Below are 20,872 nucleotides of genomic sequence, written 5' to 3' on the forward strand. Positions count from 1 at the left end.
CAGCTAGAATTCCTCCTTCTCCTCCTCCTGCAGCAAAAAGACCTCAGAAACCATCTATAGAACTCTAGAGATAGGCATTTTTCTGTGGTATTAGAGCTTCTATGTGTACTACCCTTGCAAAGAAGGCTATTAAACACCGTGTTCTGCTGTAACTTGACATGAGGTAACTTTTCTTTCCAGCTTCTTAGCCTTCAGAACTCTCCAAGATGTGGTTGGGAGTCAAGCAATCCTCCTACACTGTTTTTTTTTAATACCAGTGGCTGGTAACTCAGGTTTCAGTGTACACTTCCCAAAAATCATATGCCTTCTGAGTGAGTCACATCAGCAATGTAACCCTGCCTTTTGAATTTAGACTCCCACATACACCACAGCTTAGTATGCAGCCAGAGTTCATTTGCAGAAGGCATCAACAGCATGATTGTGGGTCATGAAGAACTAAATTGATAGGGCTTTTTAAATTGTCACAGTAATACTTATCTCGTGGATCCTCTCTGGAGTTTGTAAAGTGTGCATTGGGTCTACTTAAGCGGCTTTATGATTCTTCCATTTCAGAGTATTTTAATACCATTAATTTAGTTAGGATCAGCTATTACCTTTATGTCACTTGCAGCAACCCTTTTTTTAAAAAAAGAAAGTCATATTTATTGTCATAAATACACATAAAACATTATCCTGTGCAGAGGTGCAACATTCACCAGTGGTGTTGAAGAGAGAAAGGCCCCAAGACTGCAGTTACTGAAACACACACATCTAGGTAGGAGTGGAGTGGGTATTCTGTACTCAGAATATGTCAACCAAGTGAGGGGGCAGCAGAAATGAAATGAGATAGATACAAAGCAGGAGTTCAACAGAGAGAGAAAGTACGCCTCTTCATCTTCAGATTCAAGTGCTAGCTCCATCTTTGTGTAAAGGGTATGATTTATTAAACCTTAGAAGGGCTCTTCTTTCTTTCCTGGACTAGAATTCTTGCTTCTTCGTTTGTGCCATCTTGCAAAAGTAGTAATGTCATATGTCAATGTCCTGGTAATCAAATTTGTAGATTACTCAGCAAGGACTCGGGTAACAGCAAAAGCTTAAGTAGTTCATATTAAAAAATATTTAATTTTCGGCAGTTCATTGTATGTGTTAAATTCTTGGTTACAGCAAAGAGATTGTAACATACAGCATCACAGTGATGTATAATCAAGCCGTAACAGTGCAGTTTATTTCAACTGTGTAAACAAAAGTATTTCTGTAATGGCACTCTCATGAATAAAATTCCGGCACACAGAATCTCCAAGTCAAAAGAAATATTTTCAAAGAGAAGAATACCTCAAACTGAAGCACAGTACACGAACCTGACCAAAATGGACCTTTTCGCATTTCAGAGGAGGAAAAAAAAAGGTGTCAGAATTTTTTCTTGGTTGCTTTTAAGGAAATTAAGTCTTAATTTTTTCAAGGCATCCATCCAGTGCACAAAATATTTTTATTATTATTGAATGATGTCAACAAAGAGTACACATCTCTGAATTATGACCACATGAATACCTCCTACAGTGACATTATTATAGGAGACAAGAGATGATTTGGGAATGTCATTGTCTCTATAGCATGACACCTGCAGAAGATATTCCCCAGGAAATAAAAACAAGTTGTTGAGAAATAAAATCCAACACGGTCCATCAAAGAAACTTTCTTTGTGAGCAAGTATCTAGAAGGAAAGTGAGAGTCTTCCTTTCCTGTAACAGAAGTAAACTATTTGATTGTAAGACAAAGTACATACTGTAAACTGTAAAATGAGGATTCCATTTTAAATACACTCATCTCAAAGAGATTTGAAATATTAGCACCTAAAATGTAATGCTAGGATTTAAACAAATTTAGTAGTTTTCAGGCCATGCATAAGATATAGCTTGCTTGACAGATACAATTTTGACAGCAACATTTTAGTGTTCCATGAGATCCTCTTAAAAAAAACACCCGTATAGGTCTGAATGCCACTACATTTTACACATGTACCTTTCATACAGAAAGCTTTGCATATGTTCCATCTGCAGAGAGTTAGCCCCACAGCAGCAGGAGGTATAGATAGAGCAAAGAACTTACAGTTATTAAAAAATACTGGGAAACTGGGAGTACATGATATAATTACAAGCTGGTATCTTCAGTTTACAGAAAGCTATAAATTTGCCTCTTTAAAAATAGACATCCAACATGTGATCACTCACATGCTGACACAGAATTCATGCAAACTATTAGAAAAAAATAACCCTCATAAATTTTACCCTTCGGAAATGCTGCGTGTACTTCCTCCTTACATAAACTGAAGCCCCTCAGAAACAGGGACCTAATCTGCAGCTCACCTGAAGCAAAAAGTAATTGCTTCCTCTGTAATGAGAAGTGAACAGCAGTACCAAACAGGAAATTTCATTCAATGGTAATTCATTTCAAACACTGTTAAATCCAAATCCAGGTTCATTTGTCATCAAGCAGTAAGACTACAGTTTGAAAAAAAAAAAAAACACCAAACTATTTTCTTGGAGGAAGGACATTCTCTTCATAATAGCCTGGATTTACTACATTTCCAGCTGGATCATATCTAGCCACCACAAATGTTGAGCCATCACTAGCAGATGCTTTTCCGACTCCCATCCTTTTTGTGTTCTTCCAAACCATTGCTGTGAAGTGACCTGAAAAGGGATAAGCATAGGCATTCATTTTAGATCCTAAACCTAAAACATTCCCTTTAACATATGATGGGGGTGAAGGGGAGAGAAAGAACGATGCAAAACTGTTTCTCTTTCTAACAGGAAAACAAGCAAAGAAATGAAAAGAAAACTAGATCTAGCAATTTGTCATGAAAAAAACTGATCTGATCTGATTCCACACTACTCCTTCCATTTCTATGTCCTACATCCAAATAAGAACACCTAGTATAAAAATCATGGAAGAAGAAGTTTGATGAGTATCTGATATAAAAGTTGAGAAACAAATCATAATTTTCACTCCCTACAACATAAATAGCAGTTCTTACAGTGATTATTATTTATTTGCTTTGACCATCTCATATTCCCCCATGTGCCTGCAGGTGCAATTATTCACAATAACACCAGCTCTGTGGCTTCTTTTGCCTGATAATTGTCACCCCTGCTATGTTGCTGCTCTATCAGTTGTATCTTCTGTACAAAGATAGACCCCATGGCAGGAAACCACAACTTTTTCCACCTGAAACAAGCTTGGGTATATCACCTGCTTGATCATTACTCAAGCAATAATGATCTTATGTTCATTCAACACTGGATTCTCAATATACAGTCAAAGGCCTGTGGTGGATCTCCAAATAATGTGTGAAATTATCTCTGTGACTGGAGTGATATAACTTGGTAGAAGGCACATGTCAATGTAAACAACAGCATAATATATTTAGCAAGACACCTATGTGATTCCAACTTAATATTTTTACAAATTAATTTTCTTTAAAAGGAAGTTGCTTTCTAAAAACTTCAGAGTTAGAGGAAAAGTACAGTATTAAATTAAGCCATAAATTTTACTTACTTTCTCATTTGTCAGTTTTCTTTTACCCTTTTGTAGGTTTCTAACACAAAACTTTGGGGAAATTCTAGTACTTTTTTGTAAGAAATAAGGTAGTGTTTTTAAAAATAATTACAAAACCAAGTTGGCTAGCCAATTTCTTAAAACAAAAGCTGTGTTGTTAAAGAGACACTGCCCAATATGAACTTACCTGTCCCAGAAGAAAACCCTGGATTTTGAAAGCTGTAGTTTTTTATTTCACTGTACCATCTGTCAGCCACATCCTTTCCTGAAAGGCAAAAGAAATCTGCTGTGGAATCAGGGCGTAAGCACAGAAGTGTAGCTCATTATAGCCTGCCCAGCAAGATCTTGCAGTTGGCAAGAACCTCTAGAAACATTGAGAAATAGTCCTTTTACTGAAAAGAGTTTTTGAAACGTAGGTAACGTGGCAACACGTATAACTTTCCAAGTATTGTTTTGCAATAGCTGTTGCTAATCAGTTACTAAATAGTCGAGTGCTTTTGGTGAAGCATTCTCACACCATCATCTATGACTTGGGTTCTGCTCGACACAAACACAGTCCCTCAATTCCTTCACTGTTTCAATGCCTGGGCAGGGAAGCCACAAAACAGCTGTAGAACCAGGTAGGGTTCATCCCATTGAGGGAAGATCTCTGCAGTGAGGTGCTCATCTGGTAGGACAGAGCTGATGAAGAGTGCTGTACCATCCCCAGCACATCAGGAAACAGAATCACCCACCAATTCTCACCTTTGGTTAAAACTTTACAGTGCTGAAGTCAGAAAAAACTTCAGAAAAGAGAGGTCTGTGTGGCATAGCACTTGGACTGAATTGGGGCAGAAATCCCTTTAGTCCGCAAATAGATCTTCTGGCAATTTAACACATGGAGTTTTAACTTAATTTAATTAATTTCATTAAATTAATCTCAATTAATTTAATTTAACACATGGGGGGGTTTCTGCCCACAAACTTCTGTAACTTTCAGCCTGTAAGGTAGTGAAGATACACCTCCCTCAACTTGGATGAGTGCTCCCCTGTCATTAGGCTTCTACATAGAGCTTTCAGCAGCTCCTCCTTCTTGGAACTTGTTTGAAAAGACTGAAGTGAGCCTTGCCAGATTTTCTGAGGAAAAGGGCACAAGGATCTTTTCTACAGGGAAGTGTTCCAGCTGTGGTTGTGGCAGTATAAAGGTATCCCCTTACAGCTCTAAACAAAGAAAAATGACACTTCTGACATTTTCTAGGTTTCTGTGTTCTCATCAACATTTAATACTTGGAATTTCTGAGTGCATTTACTTTTAGTGGTTCTTACTTAGCACTTGGGCCATTGTGAATGTTCTCTTTGAGCCAGTCTAACTCAGGGTACTACAGTGAGACACCTCATATAGACATGCCAAGGATTTCACTGACCACAGCTGTGTAAGAGCTATGACTACGGCCAGTGATGCAGCACTACATGCCTATAGGTCTCTAAGGCTGATGTTTGCCAGAGTAATAATCTTTCCCTGTTTTCTGTTAACAGTTAAGCAAACTGACAGAAAGGGGGACATTCTGATAATCTGCACTGGATAGAGTGGAACAGGCAGCACATAGGGCAGGAGCTCAGACCAGAACTTGCAGATGCTATGTACTCAAAAGTCAAATGTTACTTCTTTTCCATTACTGGTTGTTTGGAAATTCTTGTGTCAAACATTGTGGGGGGAAAAGGGGGCAGTTTTTTCCCTGAGCTACATCAATAATGAAATTTCTGCTTAGCATTCCAGGAAGTATAATGCAAGGCCAGTCAATTTCATAGCAAGCTGCCAATGCTGCTAAGCCTACCATGTCATGAAGTCATGAAGAACGCTGGTCCCTGGTGGACCCTTGGCTGCAGAACAGCAGTGACTCATAGTTTGCTATTTTGCAGCAAGAAGTCTTGAACTTGCACTGTTGAAGAAGTTAACTGAGCTGTTAACTCACTGAAACTTCAGTTGCTTTATGAGTGCTGTTTGCTCAGAGGAAGGGGTTGCTAGCCTGGCAAGCTGGCTGTCAGAACTTATCTATGCCACACTGCTTCTTAGGAGTGGTGATCTCTTAGTAAAGTCAAATTACATTTGCTACTTAAAAAGGTAGCAAAACCTCTCTTGCTTTCTTCTTTCCCTGCTTTCCCTGGACAAAACAACAAACCCCGTTGACCTCTTTTACGGCTGAAGTTTCTATTGCACAAAAATCCCAAACATGTTCATTTGCTCTTCACACTAAAGATAAAATGAACACTGAAAAGCTTGCGAAGAGCTCTCTTGATGCAATTCAAGGGGAAAAGAAAAAGCACGTAGTAAAAAAAAAAAAACAAACAAAACCCAAACCAAAAATATCATCCTGTCCCACCAAAGGATTTAGTTGTGATTTTGGCAGGCTGAGTGAAACAGAAGTACAGACTGTGACTGCAGATACGTCAGATCTTATGAAGCAGATGTGTTTTGTGTGTACAAGTGCTTATGTGACTATATTCCATCAGCAGTACTTTTACAGACGTAGGACTGCATTGCCCCTGCTACCAGCACTTCATTCCCTTCATTCACTAATATGCCAGTGGGGTGTAGCATAAAGAGCAGTTCAAGAGAAAGTCATTCCCACTCTGCTTCCTGTAGGTCTAACCAGTATACCCAGGCTCCACGTGACAGCTTGAAAAGTCTGTAGGGGAAATGGGGCAACATACAAAGGAGTTTTGACAAACACAGGATGGCTTTATAATTATTTTTCTGTAATTTAAAGAATCCCATCCATATGAGGATTTTGTAACGCTTTAATTCTAGGGAGATGGCAACAGCATCAGGCAAGACTACCTCAGTCCTGTACATGCAAGACAACAGGCATAGCTGGGTAGTGTGGAAGCAGATTGCTCTGCTCCATTTCTTCATGTGCAGGTTCAGGTTATCTTTACGTGGCTCTGTTGTCATCCTCCTTGAATTAAGAGTCAGGGCATAATAGGCACTGAGAAACTAAAGACTGACTTGTTCCCAGCCAAAAAGAAGGTGACCATGGGACTAGGCTCCTTTTGGCTGACCATCTTGAAATGATGTTAAAGAAGTGTCCTGAACATATTGTATCTGTCATTTGCTTCAAGGATGAGGGGTACCTCCATGGAAGTTATGAGCATGCAAGAAGACAGGTACCTAGTAATTAAATGTGCTCTCTTTCCTCTAAAATACTTTTCCTCTGATTCTTTGCCCATTGGGAAGCAGTAAGCAATGCAGTGGTGGGACTCAAGCCAAACCAGTGTTGAAAGTCACAGATGATGCAGAGGGGACTAAGGGAAGATTCTGGTTTGAGCCTGGTGACCTCTGGGCTTCCAGAGGCCTTGAGAAAAGGACCCAAGAGAGATCAGAAGAGAGGCTGGCAGAGCACTGAGCCTACCTGCTTGAGCAGCATCTTTCATACTCAGACTTGATGGTTCAGATTATTGACTACAGTATTTCTACTTCTACAGAGTTATATTTAGTGCTTTCCCCTTGCATTTAAATGTTTCAATGGAAACAGTTCCCACCCCCCAGAACACCCCCAAAACCAGGGGTTGGTTCCTGCTCAAAATGTATTTCAATCAGGAGGAAAGAAATTTCATTCCTATCCCTCATTTCCAATTATAGCAGAAATGATTGAAGTTTACTTGTACAAAAAGCATGCAGATCTGTCCAACAGTCAGCACCACACTTTGTCTTCTGTTGTTCCCCCAGAACCAATTGCTTTCTTTTTTTTTTTTTTTTTTTTTTTTTTTAAGTTTCCTTCCTGTTTGCATTACCGTAAGCAACATTCATAGTTTCAACACTTTGTCTGTGGAAAAATAGCTTGACTCCACCCTTTCAGTGATACCTACTTGCTTTATTTTGGAACAGGATGTATCTTACTCTAATGTGTTTCATCAGTACCATGACTCCGGATATACATCACACAAAAACTTGATAAAACAACCTTTGAATTAATATCCAAGTGTAGTTCTGCCCCAAACTAGGTCCAGAATCAGCACAGTGATTTCTTTATTTATTTATCCAAGCTATGAATTAGTAACCTGACCTGGCCACACAGTGTTGGCCACGCTCAAGTTGTCTCATATGGTCAGTTCTCTGACCACACGAGGAAAGTCCATTCACCACCATTTACACCACAGTCCTGGTGTAAAGTTCTTCTGTTGATACCTCGCTCTGAAGGAAAGAGAGAAAAAGTGGCCACTGCATGTAAGCAGGCATGAGGACTCTTCCCTGGCCATGCCCTGCATCTCTTCTGTTGCCCTCTTGTCTCACTATATTTCATTTCTAACTATTCTGGGTGAGGAGCTTTATTCTGTGCGGATGGGGGCTGCCTTAGTGCCAATCACTGCTGTCACACCAAGGGTTGCAGGGACCTGGGTGCCAGAAACTGAAGCAGTAGTGCAGCTGCAAGTGTGTGAGTACATGGAAAGGGCAAGCTGGACTGGCTGGTGTGGAGTGGTCTGGGAGGAGCTGGTACAGAAGTGTTTGGGTCACCAAAGGGACAAGGGGGATCCTGTCTGAATGCCAGGGAGCTGTGTGTGTGTGTCTGTGTCTGTGAGTGTGTGTGAGATATGCTGTACCAGCAACTGAAGTGGAAATGGAGCCTCAGGGGTTTGTATGTCCACGTGCCAGCAGCTGGGGAGACTGGGATAGAGGGGCAGGGACTGGGCAGACTGAGTGTCTGAGCTCAGCTGCTGCAGGGATCCACACTGGAATTTTCCTTCCATTACTGACGTATTAGATATCTATTATTTCACGCTATAAAATATAATAATGAATTTCTCAGGGGGCAGCCTTACTGTTTCCATTCATGTTGAAGAATCCTTAAATCTTCAAGTAATTCCACTGAGCAAGTTGCTAAAAACATTCTAATAAAATCCCGCAGAAGATATTTCTGAGCAAGGCTAGGCAGCACCATAATGATCCACTTAAACTCAGTACCCCAAGCCTCCAAATTTTCCTCAAACATTTTTCTAGCATTTATTTCAACTTTCATTCCACCAGTCTGAGGGGAAAATAGGTAGTGGTAGATTTAAATTTGCCTCAAAAACAGAATATCTACCTGGACTGAAGTCACACTGATAATTATATGAAGTGATCCTCTGTTGGAGAGTTTTTGGAAGAAAATGGACATGTGAGCAATCCTGACTATTTAGCATTAGCCAGAGTGAGCTAAGGGCCTTGAGGTCCAGCTGCAAGGCTATTAAAAGATAAGCTACAGGCAAGAGATAAGGGAGTTGGCAGCAGAAAAGAAGAACAATAGGATGGGAAAGCATCACATAGACAGCACATAAACAATTGTATTTAACCAGTTAGATAGTGACCTGTGGCATATGAAAACGTGTTGTATCAATCAGCAATATGCTTATGTTATCAGCCTGACTGTGTATAAAAGGGCTACTGCTGCTCTCAATAAACAGCAATACTTTGATTATATTCATCTGCGTGTTGTCCACTGCGCTCTTCCCGACAACCCTCTACTTTCAGCATTCCTCAAGCAGGTCCTTATTTTATTTTACTTTCTTTTATTTAACAGTAGTATATAAGCTTCACATCAGACAGCAAGAGATGCAGCAGGGCAGGCTCTCAGTTACAGTGTGCTTCTCCAGAGCTGGGACAAAAAGTGCCTGTGTCACTCTGCCCACTAAACCCAATCTATAGGCAGACCCTGGTTCCTCCCAAAACAGATCTGGGTGATAACACAGTGAATTCCTCTTACAAACTCTCTAGAGTTCATGAGCTGCAGTGTTTTCCTATGGCACACTCCTCGATACTGCACCAGCCATCCCAAATGGAATTCAGAATTCCAGGGCTTGCCTTCAGCCTCCCGACACACGGGAAATGAGAGGAGGCATCCTGAGGAGGCTGTCATACTCCAGCTGCCAAGGCAGGCTGGGGACTCTTGCATTTGCAGCAGATGACAGCTTACTTACCCAAACACAGACAGAGAGAAGTCTGCCACGGAACAGTTCCTGCAGGACTGGAGCAAAGAAACAGCTGACAACTATTTCTTGTATTACAGGGATAAACATGTTTCCAACAGCAGCTTTAGCCAATGTATCTAAAATCCTGGATTCAAGATATTTTCTACCAGGAGAGGGGTCACATTAGAAGGTTCTTATAGTTTAAATCTTCTCAAAAACAAAACCAAAAACCCCCTCACACATTCTAGCATTATAACAGAACTCACAGAGAGACAAAATAAACAACAGCATCACCTCTTTTTTTTTTTTTTTTTTTTTTTTTTTTTTTTTTTTAAAAGAGAATACAGTGTATGCTGGAAGTTTAGTGAGTTTTGCTTTACTTGGGAAAGAAACTGTCACAGTGGGCAGGAAATGAGAGGGAATAGAGCCCTCCCTTTGTGTTCCACCCCTCTCAGAGTTCCCTCTTTAGTTCTTCATGCTCAAATGATGACAGAAACCAGAAGATACTGCCTGCTTTTGTTAAGCCCCTGAATGGACGCCTTAATACAAATATCAGCCTCATTGAGCAGAGTACAAATTAACTATCCAAAGGGAACTATAGGAGAAAAAGAGAAGGAATGAACCAGCTCCACAGAGATGAAGATTAAGCCCAGATGAGAGAATAACTTTCTTTGAAAAGCTAGTTTTCTCATTCTGGTACTCTGAATGATCCTGCTACATAGGAAATGTAGAAGTGCTAGAGAGAACAAGAGGATGTAGCTTTTTTTTTTTTTTCAGTAAGGCATTCAATCCTGTGGATAAAATAAAACAGCAACAGAATTGCTCAAATCTGGCAAGTTATGTAGGGAAGCAGTGCATTGAAGAAACAAATGGGATCCAGAAAAAGACAGGCATTCATGTTTTGTTTCCAGCTCTCTAAATGCGAATTCTGTGACTTTAACCTCAAGGGGGGAAGGAGCACAGGCCATTCACACAGACAAGAAGAAAGCAGTAAGCTCAGTCAGTGAGTCATAGCCACTATCCAAACTTTGCCATAAATCTGTGTTTTCCCATGCTGCTCTGAACCCTTGCCTCAGACTCATGCAATGGACAGAATGCCAAATATGAATAGATCAAACTGTATTTTTCCACCCTGGCTTTCTTTTTTCAACATGAAAAAGTACTCCCTAGGGACTAGAGCTGGCACTCACAGAGGAACCAAGCAGTGTCCCTGGGTCTAAAATTCACTTACTAAAATTTCCAGACCCTTCAAACAGCCTGAAGAAAGAGCTTCTGCCTCCTTAAGACTGTACTGGAAAATCCAGATGGGAATAAAGCAAGCAAGTGGTCACTTCTAATACATCTCACCTGCTGTCTCAGTAGGCTAAGGCATGAGCTCTGCCCACTGGAGCAGGCAAGAGGGAACAGCCTGCTGAACACCACTCCAACCAAAGGCTTATTGCAGGCTATCAGCCTGGCCAACATTGAGCTCTTCAGGTACTGAAGGCTGCCACTTTCATTTTACTTATGAGCAGGAAAATATACGGAGTGTTTTTGTTGTCAAAAGTATAGGCATGGAGAAGGGCTCAAAGCCTGTGTGCCTACAGAGCAGATGTGTAACCTCAGCCTCTGTCACTGTGGTGTCTGCCCTTGCCTTGGCTTTGCCCTCACACAGAGGACCTGCTGTGTAGCATGCAATGGCCAGTGTCCCACCTTCCTCACCATAGCTGTCCTGGTGTCAGCTCTCTCTTTGTCTGGGACAAACTAAGGATAAAAGTGAAGTTCAGGGCATTGACAGCTTCCTTCTCTCCTCCTATGGACATTCACGTAGCACTCCAGACGTCTTCACAGCTGGGACATAGGTAGCTGCCAAGTCCTACTCCCAAAGGGATATTCTACCACAGTCCCTTGCCTCCTCTGTGTCTATATGTGCTCCTTGCTTGCAGTACACATAGGTGACTGTCCCCATGGAGCCTGGGCTGGGTGGTGATGGATGTATATTCAGAGCAGAAGAAATGCTCTTTCAAGCAGATGCTCTGAGCTCAAAGCACATGAAGCAAGACATTTATCCAATGTCTGATACAAGAGAAGCAAGCTTACCTGGTTGGTCATAGGATGCCCAAGCTAGGTTTTCTCCACATTTTCCACTGGCAGACTCAGAGCTGTGCTTGAGTACCCTTGTGGTAGCCAGTTCTTCTGCATACCTAGCAAAGGAATCCACACATTGAGTCAGAGACCACAGTGAGCAGAGAGGAGGAGCAGGAGGAAGAGGAGGAGATCCAAGCAAGGACTTTTGTTGGAAGACAATGGTTTAATCCAAATTACTCAGATGAAAAGCCCTGAAGAAAAGGATGCTTTAGGTTTACACAGATTTAGGTATTAGGCAAAGGGAAGGTCTAGAAGCCTGTGTCTAGAGGTCATTTTCATAAGCATCTCCTTCAGTCCTGAGAAGGGCCTAGAAGAAATCAAAGGGCAGATTTCCCCCCATTATGATCTTCCCAGCACCTGGAAATCCACTGGACATCCTTAGCTGTAGCTGCTGGAAGAAAGGGGAGTATCTGCATCAACTGCTAGAGGTGTCACCTCCTGACTTTTCTAGGCCCCTCACAGGAGTAACTTACATGTTTTTTATTAGATGAATAAAAGACCAAACTGAAGATTCAGCCAAAGCAAGTGTAAAACATAAAAATATTTACAAATTTTTAAAAAGTCAAAAGCAAAACAAGAGCAAAGTGTGAGGGAACGGGAGAAGGGGACCACATGGAGAGTCTGAGGCAACAACCAGATATACCAACATGGGGATAAGCACCACTGTCCTACAGAAGTTGACATGTGTGAGAGCAGGGGATGCATTTTGTTTTGCAACAGGGTGAAGAAGAACATCACATGTAAAATAATTATTCCCTTTATTCACCATTGGAGAGGCTTCAGTATGGAGAAAGTGAAACTGGAAAGACTGTTATTTCTCATGGCACAGGAGACTGGATGAGACACAAAATCATCAGGTCATAGATTTAAAAGTCAAGTAAGACAAAGCACTTTTTCCACAGTGTGCAGTGAAAGTCATCACCACAGGATGATGCAGACACCAAGGAGCATGAAGGTTTGAAATGGAGCAAAACAAATTTACAGTGTGTGTGTGGCTTGTGCAGTCTTCAGGAGTTATAAAAAAACATCAACAAAAAACCAGGATACAACATAACTTCCAGGAGAAATCTGTAATTCAAGGGAAAAGATAATGGGAGAAAGGTTCAACTCATTTGTTTTGTCCTGCCACTCCTTCCCTAATGATTAATTTCTGGCATCTGCCAGGCAGGTAATTTGTCCCATTGAACATTTTGGCACAACCTAGTACTTCAAGTCATTAGGTTCTCATTTCCTTCTGTCCTACTCCTCTCTCTCAAAAAAAAAAAAAAAAAAAAAAAAAAAAAAAAAAAAAAAAAAATCTACAGGATCTTTAGATGTTCCTTCATGCCCAATATTGCTACAGTCCTGTATTTTTGCTTTTTGTGGATTCCCACGTCCCAAGCTAGAGACAAGACTGGAACAAAGTACACAGACAAAGTTGCCAAGGATTTGAGACAAAGGGTGATTAATACACTCTAGCTCAGGAGTTGAAAGCATGGGATTTGCATCTGAGATCATCACCCTCTGCTTCATTACAGTCAGAGATAAACAGACACCTGCTGAGGCTGACTCATCTCATGCTCAAGAGGGATGCAAGAGTCAGTTCATGTAACCTGTCAGTTATTGGAACTGAAAGTAGTAGCAAACAGATCATTTTCAACACTGATAGAGAAGCTTGGAGAAGTACCCAGATACCAGCTATATACCAACAAAGGTATAAGATATACCTGAAGAAAGGCTTTTTTTGGAAAGTTCTTCTTTGAAATTAAGATTATGCAAAATATGTCTTGAAAAATAGGAGTTTCCTTTGATTTCATGCCTTTTATTGAGGTCAAACCATTTCTAGTTCTTGCTACCAAACAGTTTCACCAGTCTCTTTTTTGTCTTTTAAATCTTGCAAGTGAAATTACAGACCTCAACCAAAGTTTTCCTACTGTTATTCATTAGAGTAGAGAAAGTCAGCTGAGACTGGAGGGGACTGTGAGGAATTCCAGAAGGACCTAAAAATACTCAGCAAGGGTATTAGAGATACTTAGAGATAAATCTGGAGCATATTTGACAGAATAATCTGAACTATTCATACAAGTTGACTTGTTCAAACCAGCTGTAGCACTTTGGAGACACAACAAGTGTTACTGACAAGTCAATGACATTTCTTCCTCGTTGTCAGGCATTGTGTAAACCAGAAACAAAACAACCCTTTAAAGAACAGTAGGAAAACCCCAGCAGATTACAGAGCTATGTGGATGAGTCACAGGCATTCCATCTCTCAGCAATACTGTATCCAGCTACCATGCAGTCTCAAGGAAAAAGAAAAAGGAAAAAAATTTAAGACAGATTTTTCTTGGTGGCAGAGGGCATGTCCACATGCCATGTACATGGTGTGTTGTACAGCACAACACCTGGCAGAGATCTCTGGTCAAGGAGTGCAGGAGCTGGTACATCTATGTGACAGCACAGAACCATGCTGGGACAGTAAATCAGGATCTGGAAAGGCTACAGACTCTCCAGCTTCCAGGCAGCTGGTGAGGAGAAGTCTGAATGGTTATGGTGAAAAACCTAACAGGCGATAAGAGCTCATGTCTACTGGGATCAAACTGGCCCCTATTTATTTATTTTCTTAACAGTTTAATCAGCACTTACTCCTTCAAGCATCCCCTTTGAACAATGAGGATCAGCCTGTAAAAAAAAAATGAATGTTTTCAAATCTGCTTTGACAAAGGTTGCTGTAAAGGCAAAGGAAATAATCTGGTTATCGTTCCTACAGCAAAGAGAACAAGCAGTGCAGGACTCAAATTTCTGTAAAGAAGACTTAGGTCAGCATGAAGATGCATTCACTGTACTTCAGACTGAAAAGAAGTTGTGCAGCCTGCAGCTCTGGAGAAGAGCTAAGATGTGTTCCTCCTGACAGACTAAAGAACAATGTATACTGATTTTGTTTTTGGGGCAGGAAGACAGCCAATTTGATCTGAAAGTACTTCCTTCTGATTCCATTCATCTTAGACCAGTCATCACTTCCTACCATGAAAAAAGTTCTTTTCCCACTATTTCAGCAGCAGTGAGAATTCTCTTGCAGAGGACAATCCATCATAGGACAGAGGTTTTGATGCAGCATGTTTTAGGCAATTACCCTCTGCAGAGGAGACAAACCAGATGTATGTAGACACATGGAGCCCACGTCTGGAAAAAAGTTGCTAGAAAGATTTGTATGTTTGTGATCACACAAGTGTCCATGTGACCAGCTGGTGCTATGTGATGGAGAAAGAAGGAACAAAAAGGTCTGGGTAGGGAGACAGAAAGAGTAGGGTCTCTCCACCTAGTAAGTCTTCACTGAGTATCAGCACATCAGAAGTTAATTTTTTATGTGTCAGGTTTGACTGCACACTATGAAAAAAGTGTCACAAATCTCATTAGAGAAAAGAAAGGACTGAACTCACTGTTGGGCTCCTCTGTTTAGCTTCTTGCAGAGTTTTAATGGGGGGACTCCATGTTTCTTCCTGTAGTCATTGTGTGCTTTCAAGACTTCTTCAGCAAATTGTTTGGAAGCTGAAATTACATCAAAAAAATTGGAAAGGTCTGTCAAATACAGCCATTAGTGAAGACAGAAAAAACATAACCTGTAGCCAAGATGCTGGGGTAAGCTAGACTGAAGAACAGAAGAATACCACCGTCATTACCTGGTAGTAGGGTGAAATCAGCCATTAATACCTTCCACCCAGGAACTCTGAGACACTCCCATTGGGATGATACACACTCACTAAAGACTGAAGAAAAATGTGAACCTTATTCCTTTCCTCAACAGCAAGGTGATTTAAGGTTAGTTTGACTGACTTCTATGTTAAAATTTCAGCTCACAGCATCACAGTTGCAAAGTCTCATAGTAAGCCTCAAATAGGTCCCTTGAGGAGATGAACAAAAAAAAAATTGTCACTGTATGCAAGAATTTTTTGTACTAATCAAAGCCACCACCTAAAGAAAACAGAGATAGTGAAATGTGTGGAACCCTGCAAAGCTACGAAGCACAGCTCGTTCTTTTTATTTGTTACATAGTGCAAATGAATAGAAATCTTAAAATCCACCAATATTTGGTTCAAGACCAGCAGCAAGTGGTAAGGAAAGAAACAATTGCTGGGGATGATTTCTTTCCACCTGTGCTAGAGCACAGTTGGTAAATAGCAGAATTCCAAAGTTACTGCAAAACTTGAGAAACAGCTCCTGGTTTTACTCTGATAAACTTGGGGCTTTCAGCAGCACAAGGCAGAGGACAAGGGACAAGTCACAGTGCAATTCATCTTAATGGTAATTTCATGTTACCTCCTTTTATGACTTTGCTATTTTTTTTCCCCCAAGATTCAGAGGAAAAAACCCAAACTTCCCTGGTATTTGCTTTTTAAAGAGAAATTTGGAACCTGAAACAGGGTATTGGGGTAGTTAGAGAAGTATGGAGACCATCTTCAAAATACTTTTCCTCTATTTTGCTGAAGCTTCTGAATAGGCCAAGACATCTTTGAATATATACTCCAATTTTACCATGACACAGGTTTCTACACTTATTAATGATTCATTGAGTTTATTTCTGAATATTGCAATTAGCATAACTACCACCACCATTTTCTTTGTCAGAGACTTTTGAGGCTCGAGTAGACCTCATGACTAGAAATTATTTCCTATTACTAAGCTTTGCTTTCTCAATTTACTCTCACTACTCAATCCTAACAATGATAATAAATCGTTCTCTCCCATGCTAATGCATGTGCACTATTCTGCTGTTTGCAGTGATGCATTTTCCTACAAGAAAGCTGTCAGTTTGCACATACTGCTCTTGTAACTTTTTCCTAAGGTGATTACCAAGCCCAACCTCATGTTTTAAGCTGTTCTCAGTTCTCTCCCGTTGCCCCAACAGCTTTAGGATACTACAACAGCCCAAGATAATCTCAATATCCAATACATTTAGAAAGCCACTACTGTTTCACACAATACCTTACACCTTTTGAACACAGTCTGAAGTTGGGTTGACCTTTTCCAAACCAAAGTGTCATTGTAGACATATATTTTAATATATTCTCCATCAACATGCTTTCAGGCTCATTTTTTTGGTATAAAATTGTTAGCATAACACATCAACAAGCACTCTGTTGAGTAAGATGAAATCTTCCCACCACCTTCCTCTCTTAGGTTTTCCTTCAATTTTGTTTGTCACAAGCTGCATATTATCAAATAAAAACAGGCACCTCCATTCTGGTGTCTAAGCACCCACACATCCATTTGCTAACAAACTTGCCCCATCATCCTTACTATCATTGCCCATAACTCAGTGATTCTGCCAAGCCAGGGTCATAAATCTCTCTGCTGCATCATTTCTAAGGCTTCTGTCATGGGTTACTGAGGAAAGCAAGCATGTGGCCAGGTCATTTAACTTCACTTATGCAGCAGTCCATGCTTCCAGCAGGGAAACTTTAAAGTTGAAAGCAAAGCAAAGTTGAAATACACAGCTTTGGAAGCTGCATCACCTACTCCAGGCTGCATTTTTCTGCACAAGGCCATCTTAAGGTTGTGGTTGTTATCCTCTAGGCTTAGTATCTCATCTTCTCAGCATTAAATAGTAAACAAACAATCTGATCTGAAAAGGTAGAAGTTTCTACTAAGAATAATTGCTCTCAGTGTCAATGAAAATAAAAATTCTTTAAAAAGTGAAGTCAGGGGAAATACAGGCTTTGTCAGCTGTCCATCCATTAACAGAAGTATTGCATAACCCAGCTCATAACGTTTTGACTTTCAAAGACCCACAGCACATGAACAAAACCAAGTTTCTTCAAGCTATGGCAGGCACCATTATGCTGTCCCTAGAGAACCTCCATCCTCCCCTTCCCTTAGAGGTGGCCACTATAGAAACACTTATCTGCCATGACTCAAGCTCATGTGCTCCCCACCTTCCCCTGCACAGCTTCTCCTGTGCATGCTGATGTGTGGAGAGGGACACTCAGCTGCCAAGAGCACTTCAGATTTGTTTTGGAAGACATGTTAAGTTTTTCCATTTTACCAATGCTCCATACACTGAGAAACCAGACATGAAAAGCGAGAGCTAACAGGGGTTTTCAGGCTCCCACCCAAAAGGGAACAGCTTCCCAAGCAGCTTTGGAGATGTACTTGTTTCCCTTCATGTAGGCTGCTTAAGCTGCTAGAAAACATTATTTCCTGCTGCCAGGAAGTTAGGTTTGGTCATGAATCATTACACAGCTTAATCAGTAAAACAACTAAAGGTATTAGATACAGTTGCTTGCTTCTCATTATTCAATTATTTGCCTCTGGTTTGAATTCTTCTGGAACATTGGTTATGATAATAACAGCACATGACAACAAATTTCTATGCTATGAAATAGCATACATACAGAGCAGCATACAGAGCACACCTTACAGCTGCTACTTGTTTGGACCTTCAGTTTCATCTATCAACTTTGTGTGACATTGGAAAAGTAAGCATAGGAATCTAGGCTACCTGTTCCCATGTGATTTGTTTTGCTGAGTATTCTATTTCTCCATTCTCTCACTCTCTCTACATAGTGCCAATCTATTCAGTCTTTCTCAAGTAGAAAGCACTTCATGCCTCCATGTAGCAACAGGGCTTTCAACTGGAAGAGGGGAGATTTATATTAGACATTAGGAAGGAATTCTTTCTTGTGAGGATGGTGAGACACTGGCACAGGTTGCCCAGGGAAGCTGTGGATGTCCCCTCCCTGAAGTGTTCCAAGGCCAGGTTGGATGGGGCCTTGAGCAGCCTGGTCTGGTGGGAGGTGTCCCTGCCCATCATTGGAATCATAGGTGGAACTAGATGAACTTTAAGGTCTCTCCCAACCCAAACCATTCTGTGATTCTATGAATTCAGGCAGACTGACACTTCCACCCAGTTTAGTGCTGTCTGCAAGCTCACTAAGGGTACACTCTATCCCCCTCATCAATAAAGATGTTAAACAGGAGCCATCCCAGCACTGAGACGTGGGGGACACCACTCATGACCATCTCCAAGCTGGACTTAAATACACTTCACACAACTCTTTGGACCCAGACATCCAACCACTTGTTTATCCAGTCCATGCATCCAAACCAAGAGCAGACAGCTTCTTGTGGAGAATGTTGTGGGGAACTGTGTCAAAGGCCTTACTAAAGTCAAAGTAGATTAAGTTTGGATGTAAAAATGGAAGCAAGTTATCTGAACATATCTTCCACAATACTAGATGCTCAGCATCATCCTGGCAGATGATGCAACTGTACCTGCTCCACTGGTCTTGCAGAGCTGCAAGATGATATGCAGGAAAAATAACAGTGAAATATTCCACAAACCCAAACACAAAACCTTTCCACCCGATACAAACACAACAGAAATGCTCAGAGCAGTCCTTATGTCACCAATCAGGATGCACATCACATCAGAGCTACACTTGCCTAGCAAAACAGGTGTGTACCTTTTTATGAGTAAGTATCCACCGCAGTGATTCAAGAAAGAGCCTAGTATCAGTTTCCAGAAGTATCATTTTTTTCCTGGTGTTCTCTGACCTATTGTTTATGGATTAATCTTCATGGGCAATTTTTTATTTTCCATACATTTTAATTTTTGCTGTTTAGCTTTCAGATAGTTAAAATATAGTGAAGTCAACAAGAAACAGACCTGATGTAGAATCCTAGAATTATGTTTATCTCAACCCCTCTTTGAACCATGACATAGGCCTCAGCTTTTCATCCAATATGTGTGTTACAGGTCAGTGATGATGATGACCTCACTTTTCAATTCTGACCCAAAATTAATAATTAGAAATATGCTCACATCATGGCTAGAGCAACATATCTGAAGAAAGCTACAAAAATACACTTCAAATGACCCACCCTTTTGGAAAGAGGTAAACACAAAAGCCTGGTACCTCCAACCCTGGCAGTGTGACTCACAGTACCCAGGACATTACATTTTACTTCCACACTCCTTCCTGGCCAGAAGACAGGGAGGAACATTAGTTACCCAGGCAGAAAGAAGCCAAGTACCTGAATATATGGAGAGGACACAAATACAAAATAGGCAGAAAACACCCACAAAGGCAATCAGGTAACTCTGTAGGCATCTCTGCTTTAATAATGAAATCCCTTCAGTCTCTTGACTCTGCAGAATTGCTCTACCCTACTCTGACTGCAGGAATGGGGTGTGGAATGACAATGCAGCAAATGCAACTTTTAATATGCCCAACAGCTTTGTGGTAAAAATAATTCCTCAGAGGCTTCAGGGAATGACAAAGTAATTATATCAAGAAGTGCTTTATTACCGTCCCAGATAACTGAATATGCTTCTATTTCATCAAACTTCTCAGAGTATATTAACAGATTGGAGACAAAGAAAATTCTTGAGTAGATGACATCCCATTTTCTTATAACCACATTTTCATCTAGACCTTTCTAAGACACCAGACTTATTTAATAATAATAATATTTATTAATAATCTTTATCCTGACTTAAAATGTAATTTCCTGGAAACAAGCTCCAGCTGAATCTTTCACACTCTGAGAATAATGTTCTTCTGATGGAGAATTGGCAGGTATTTAAATGATAGGGGAAACATTAAGGGAACAGTTATGCCTCTACTTTATTTTGACTCAGCACTTTGGTTTGAAGTCACAAGCACCCCAGGAAGACCTTACACTGGCTGGTGTCTGGTGTGCCACAGGGAGGGAATATTCCTTGTGTCTTTCTCTGTGTAATTGACTGAACTTTCTTGCTCCCCATTTGGGACAGTAACATCTTCAAAGACTGGGCCTTAATGCTATTCTTAAATATGCCATTTGGGAGGTGGCAGATCTGATGCTCCAATTCATGAATCACTTCCAGCCATAAGAATTCATTTCCTTCAGTGCTAAACTCCCCTCTACTCTTAACAAAACTGATCACTTGGAAACATACAGAAGAAATGAGAACACATATACATCCTGGAGGGAAGCAAAGATAAAGTTACTTTATTCAGAATGTGTTATATCCTGGGTGGGCTTTCTTTGTCATCTTTTACACCTTTGGACTAAGAATTCAATATGGGGGCAACATCTCCATCCCATGCAACAGGCATTTATGGGAGATATCCTAATTCTTGGAACACTATTTCCCTTCCAGCTTGAATTATTCTATGACCCCACCAAAATTTAGAAGAGAAAGCATTGCTTATGGGAATGAAAGGAATTAGGAGTTATAATTAGACACTAATTTGAATGGGGGGAGTTTCCTGGAACTTCCATGTGTTTATCAGGTTGCTCAAAATAGGTTTCCCTTCATCTCAAGAAT

At 40.7% G+C, this 20,872-nt stretch overlaps 1 protein-coding gene across 2 annotated transcripts in view; it reads right to left on the reverse strand.

Annotated features, from left to right (window-relative positions):
* Positions 1–624: 624 nt before the first annotated feature.
* GLIPR2 (GLI pathogenesis related 2) overlaps positions 625–20,872 on the reverse strand; it is a 28,168-nt gene continuing 7,920 nt past the window's right edge. The window contains exons 1-5 of one of the 2 annotated variants that reach the window (XM_030445426.1): positions 15,240–15,300; positions 15,000–15,108; positions 11,536–11,639; positions 3,722–3,799; positions 1,463–2,669 (exon numbers count right to left, since the gene is read on the reverse strand). In XM_030445426.1, coding sequence (XP_030301286.1) covers positions 2,509–2,669; positions 3,722–3,799; positions 11,536–11,639; positions 15,000–15,108; positions 15,240–15,264 — 477 coding nt within the window. In that variant the 5' untranslated portion in view covers positions 15,265–15,300 and the 3' untranslated portion in view covers positions 1,463–2,508. Of the gene's footprint in view, positions 2,670–3,721; positions 3,800–11,535; positions 11,640–14,999; positions 15,109–15,239; positions 15,301–20,872 lie in introns of those variants that run through there. The other variant, XM_008505481.2, reaches the window with a different exon arrangement.

This window comes from Calypte anna, chromosome 2 (assembly GCF_003957555.1).
Source record: "Calypte anna isolate BGI_N300 chromosome 2, bCalAnn1_v1.p, whole genome shotgun sequence".
Lineage (NCBI taxonomy): Eukaryota > Metazoa > Chordata > Aves > Apodiformes > Trochilidae > Calypte > Calypte anna.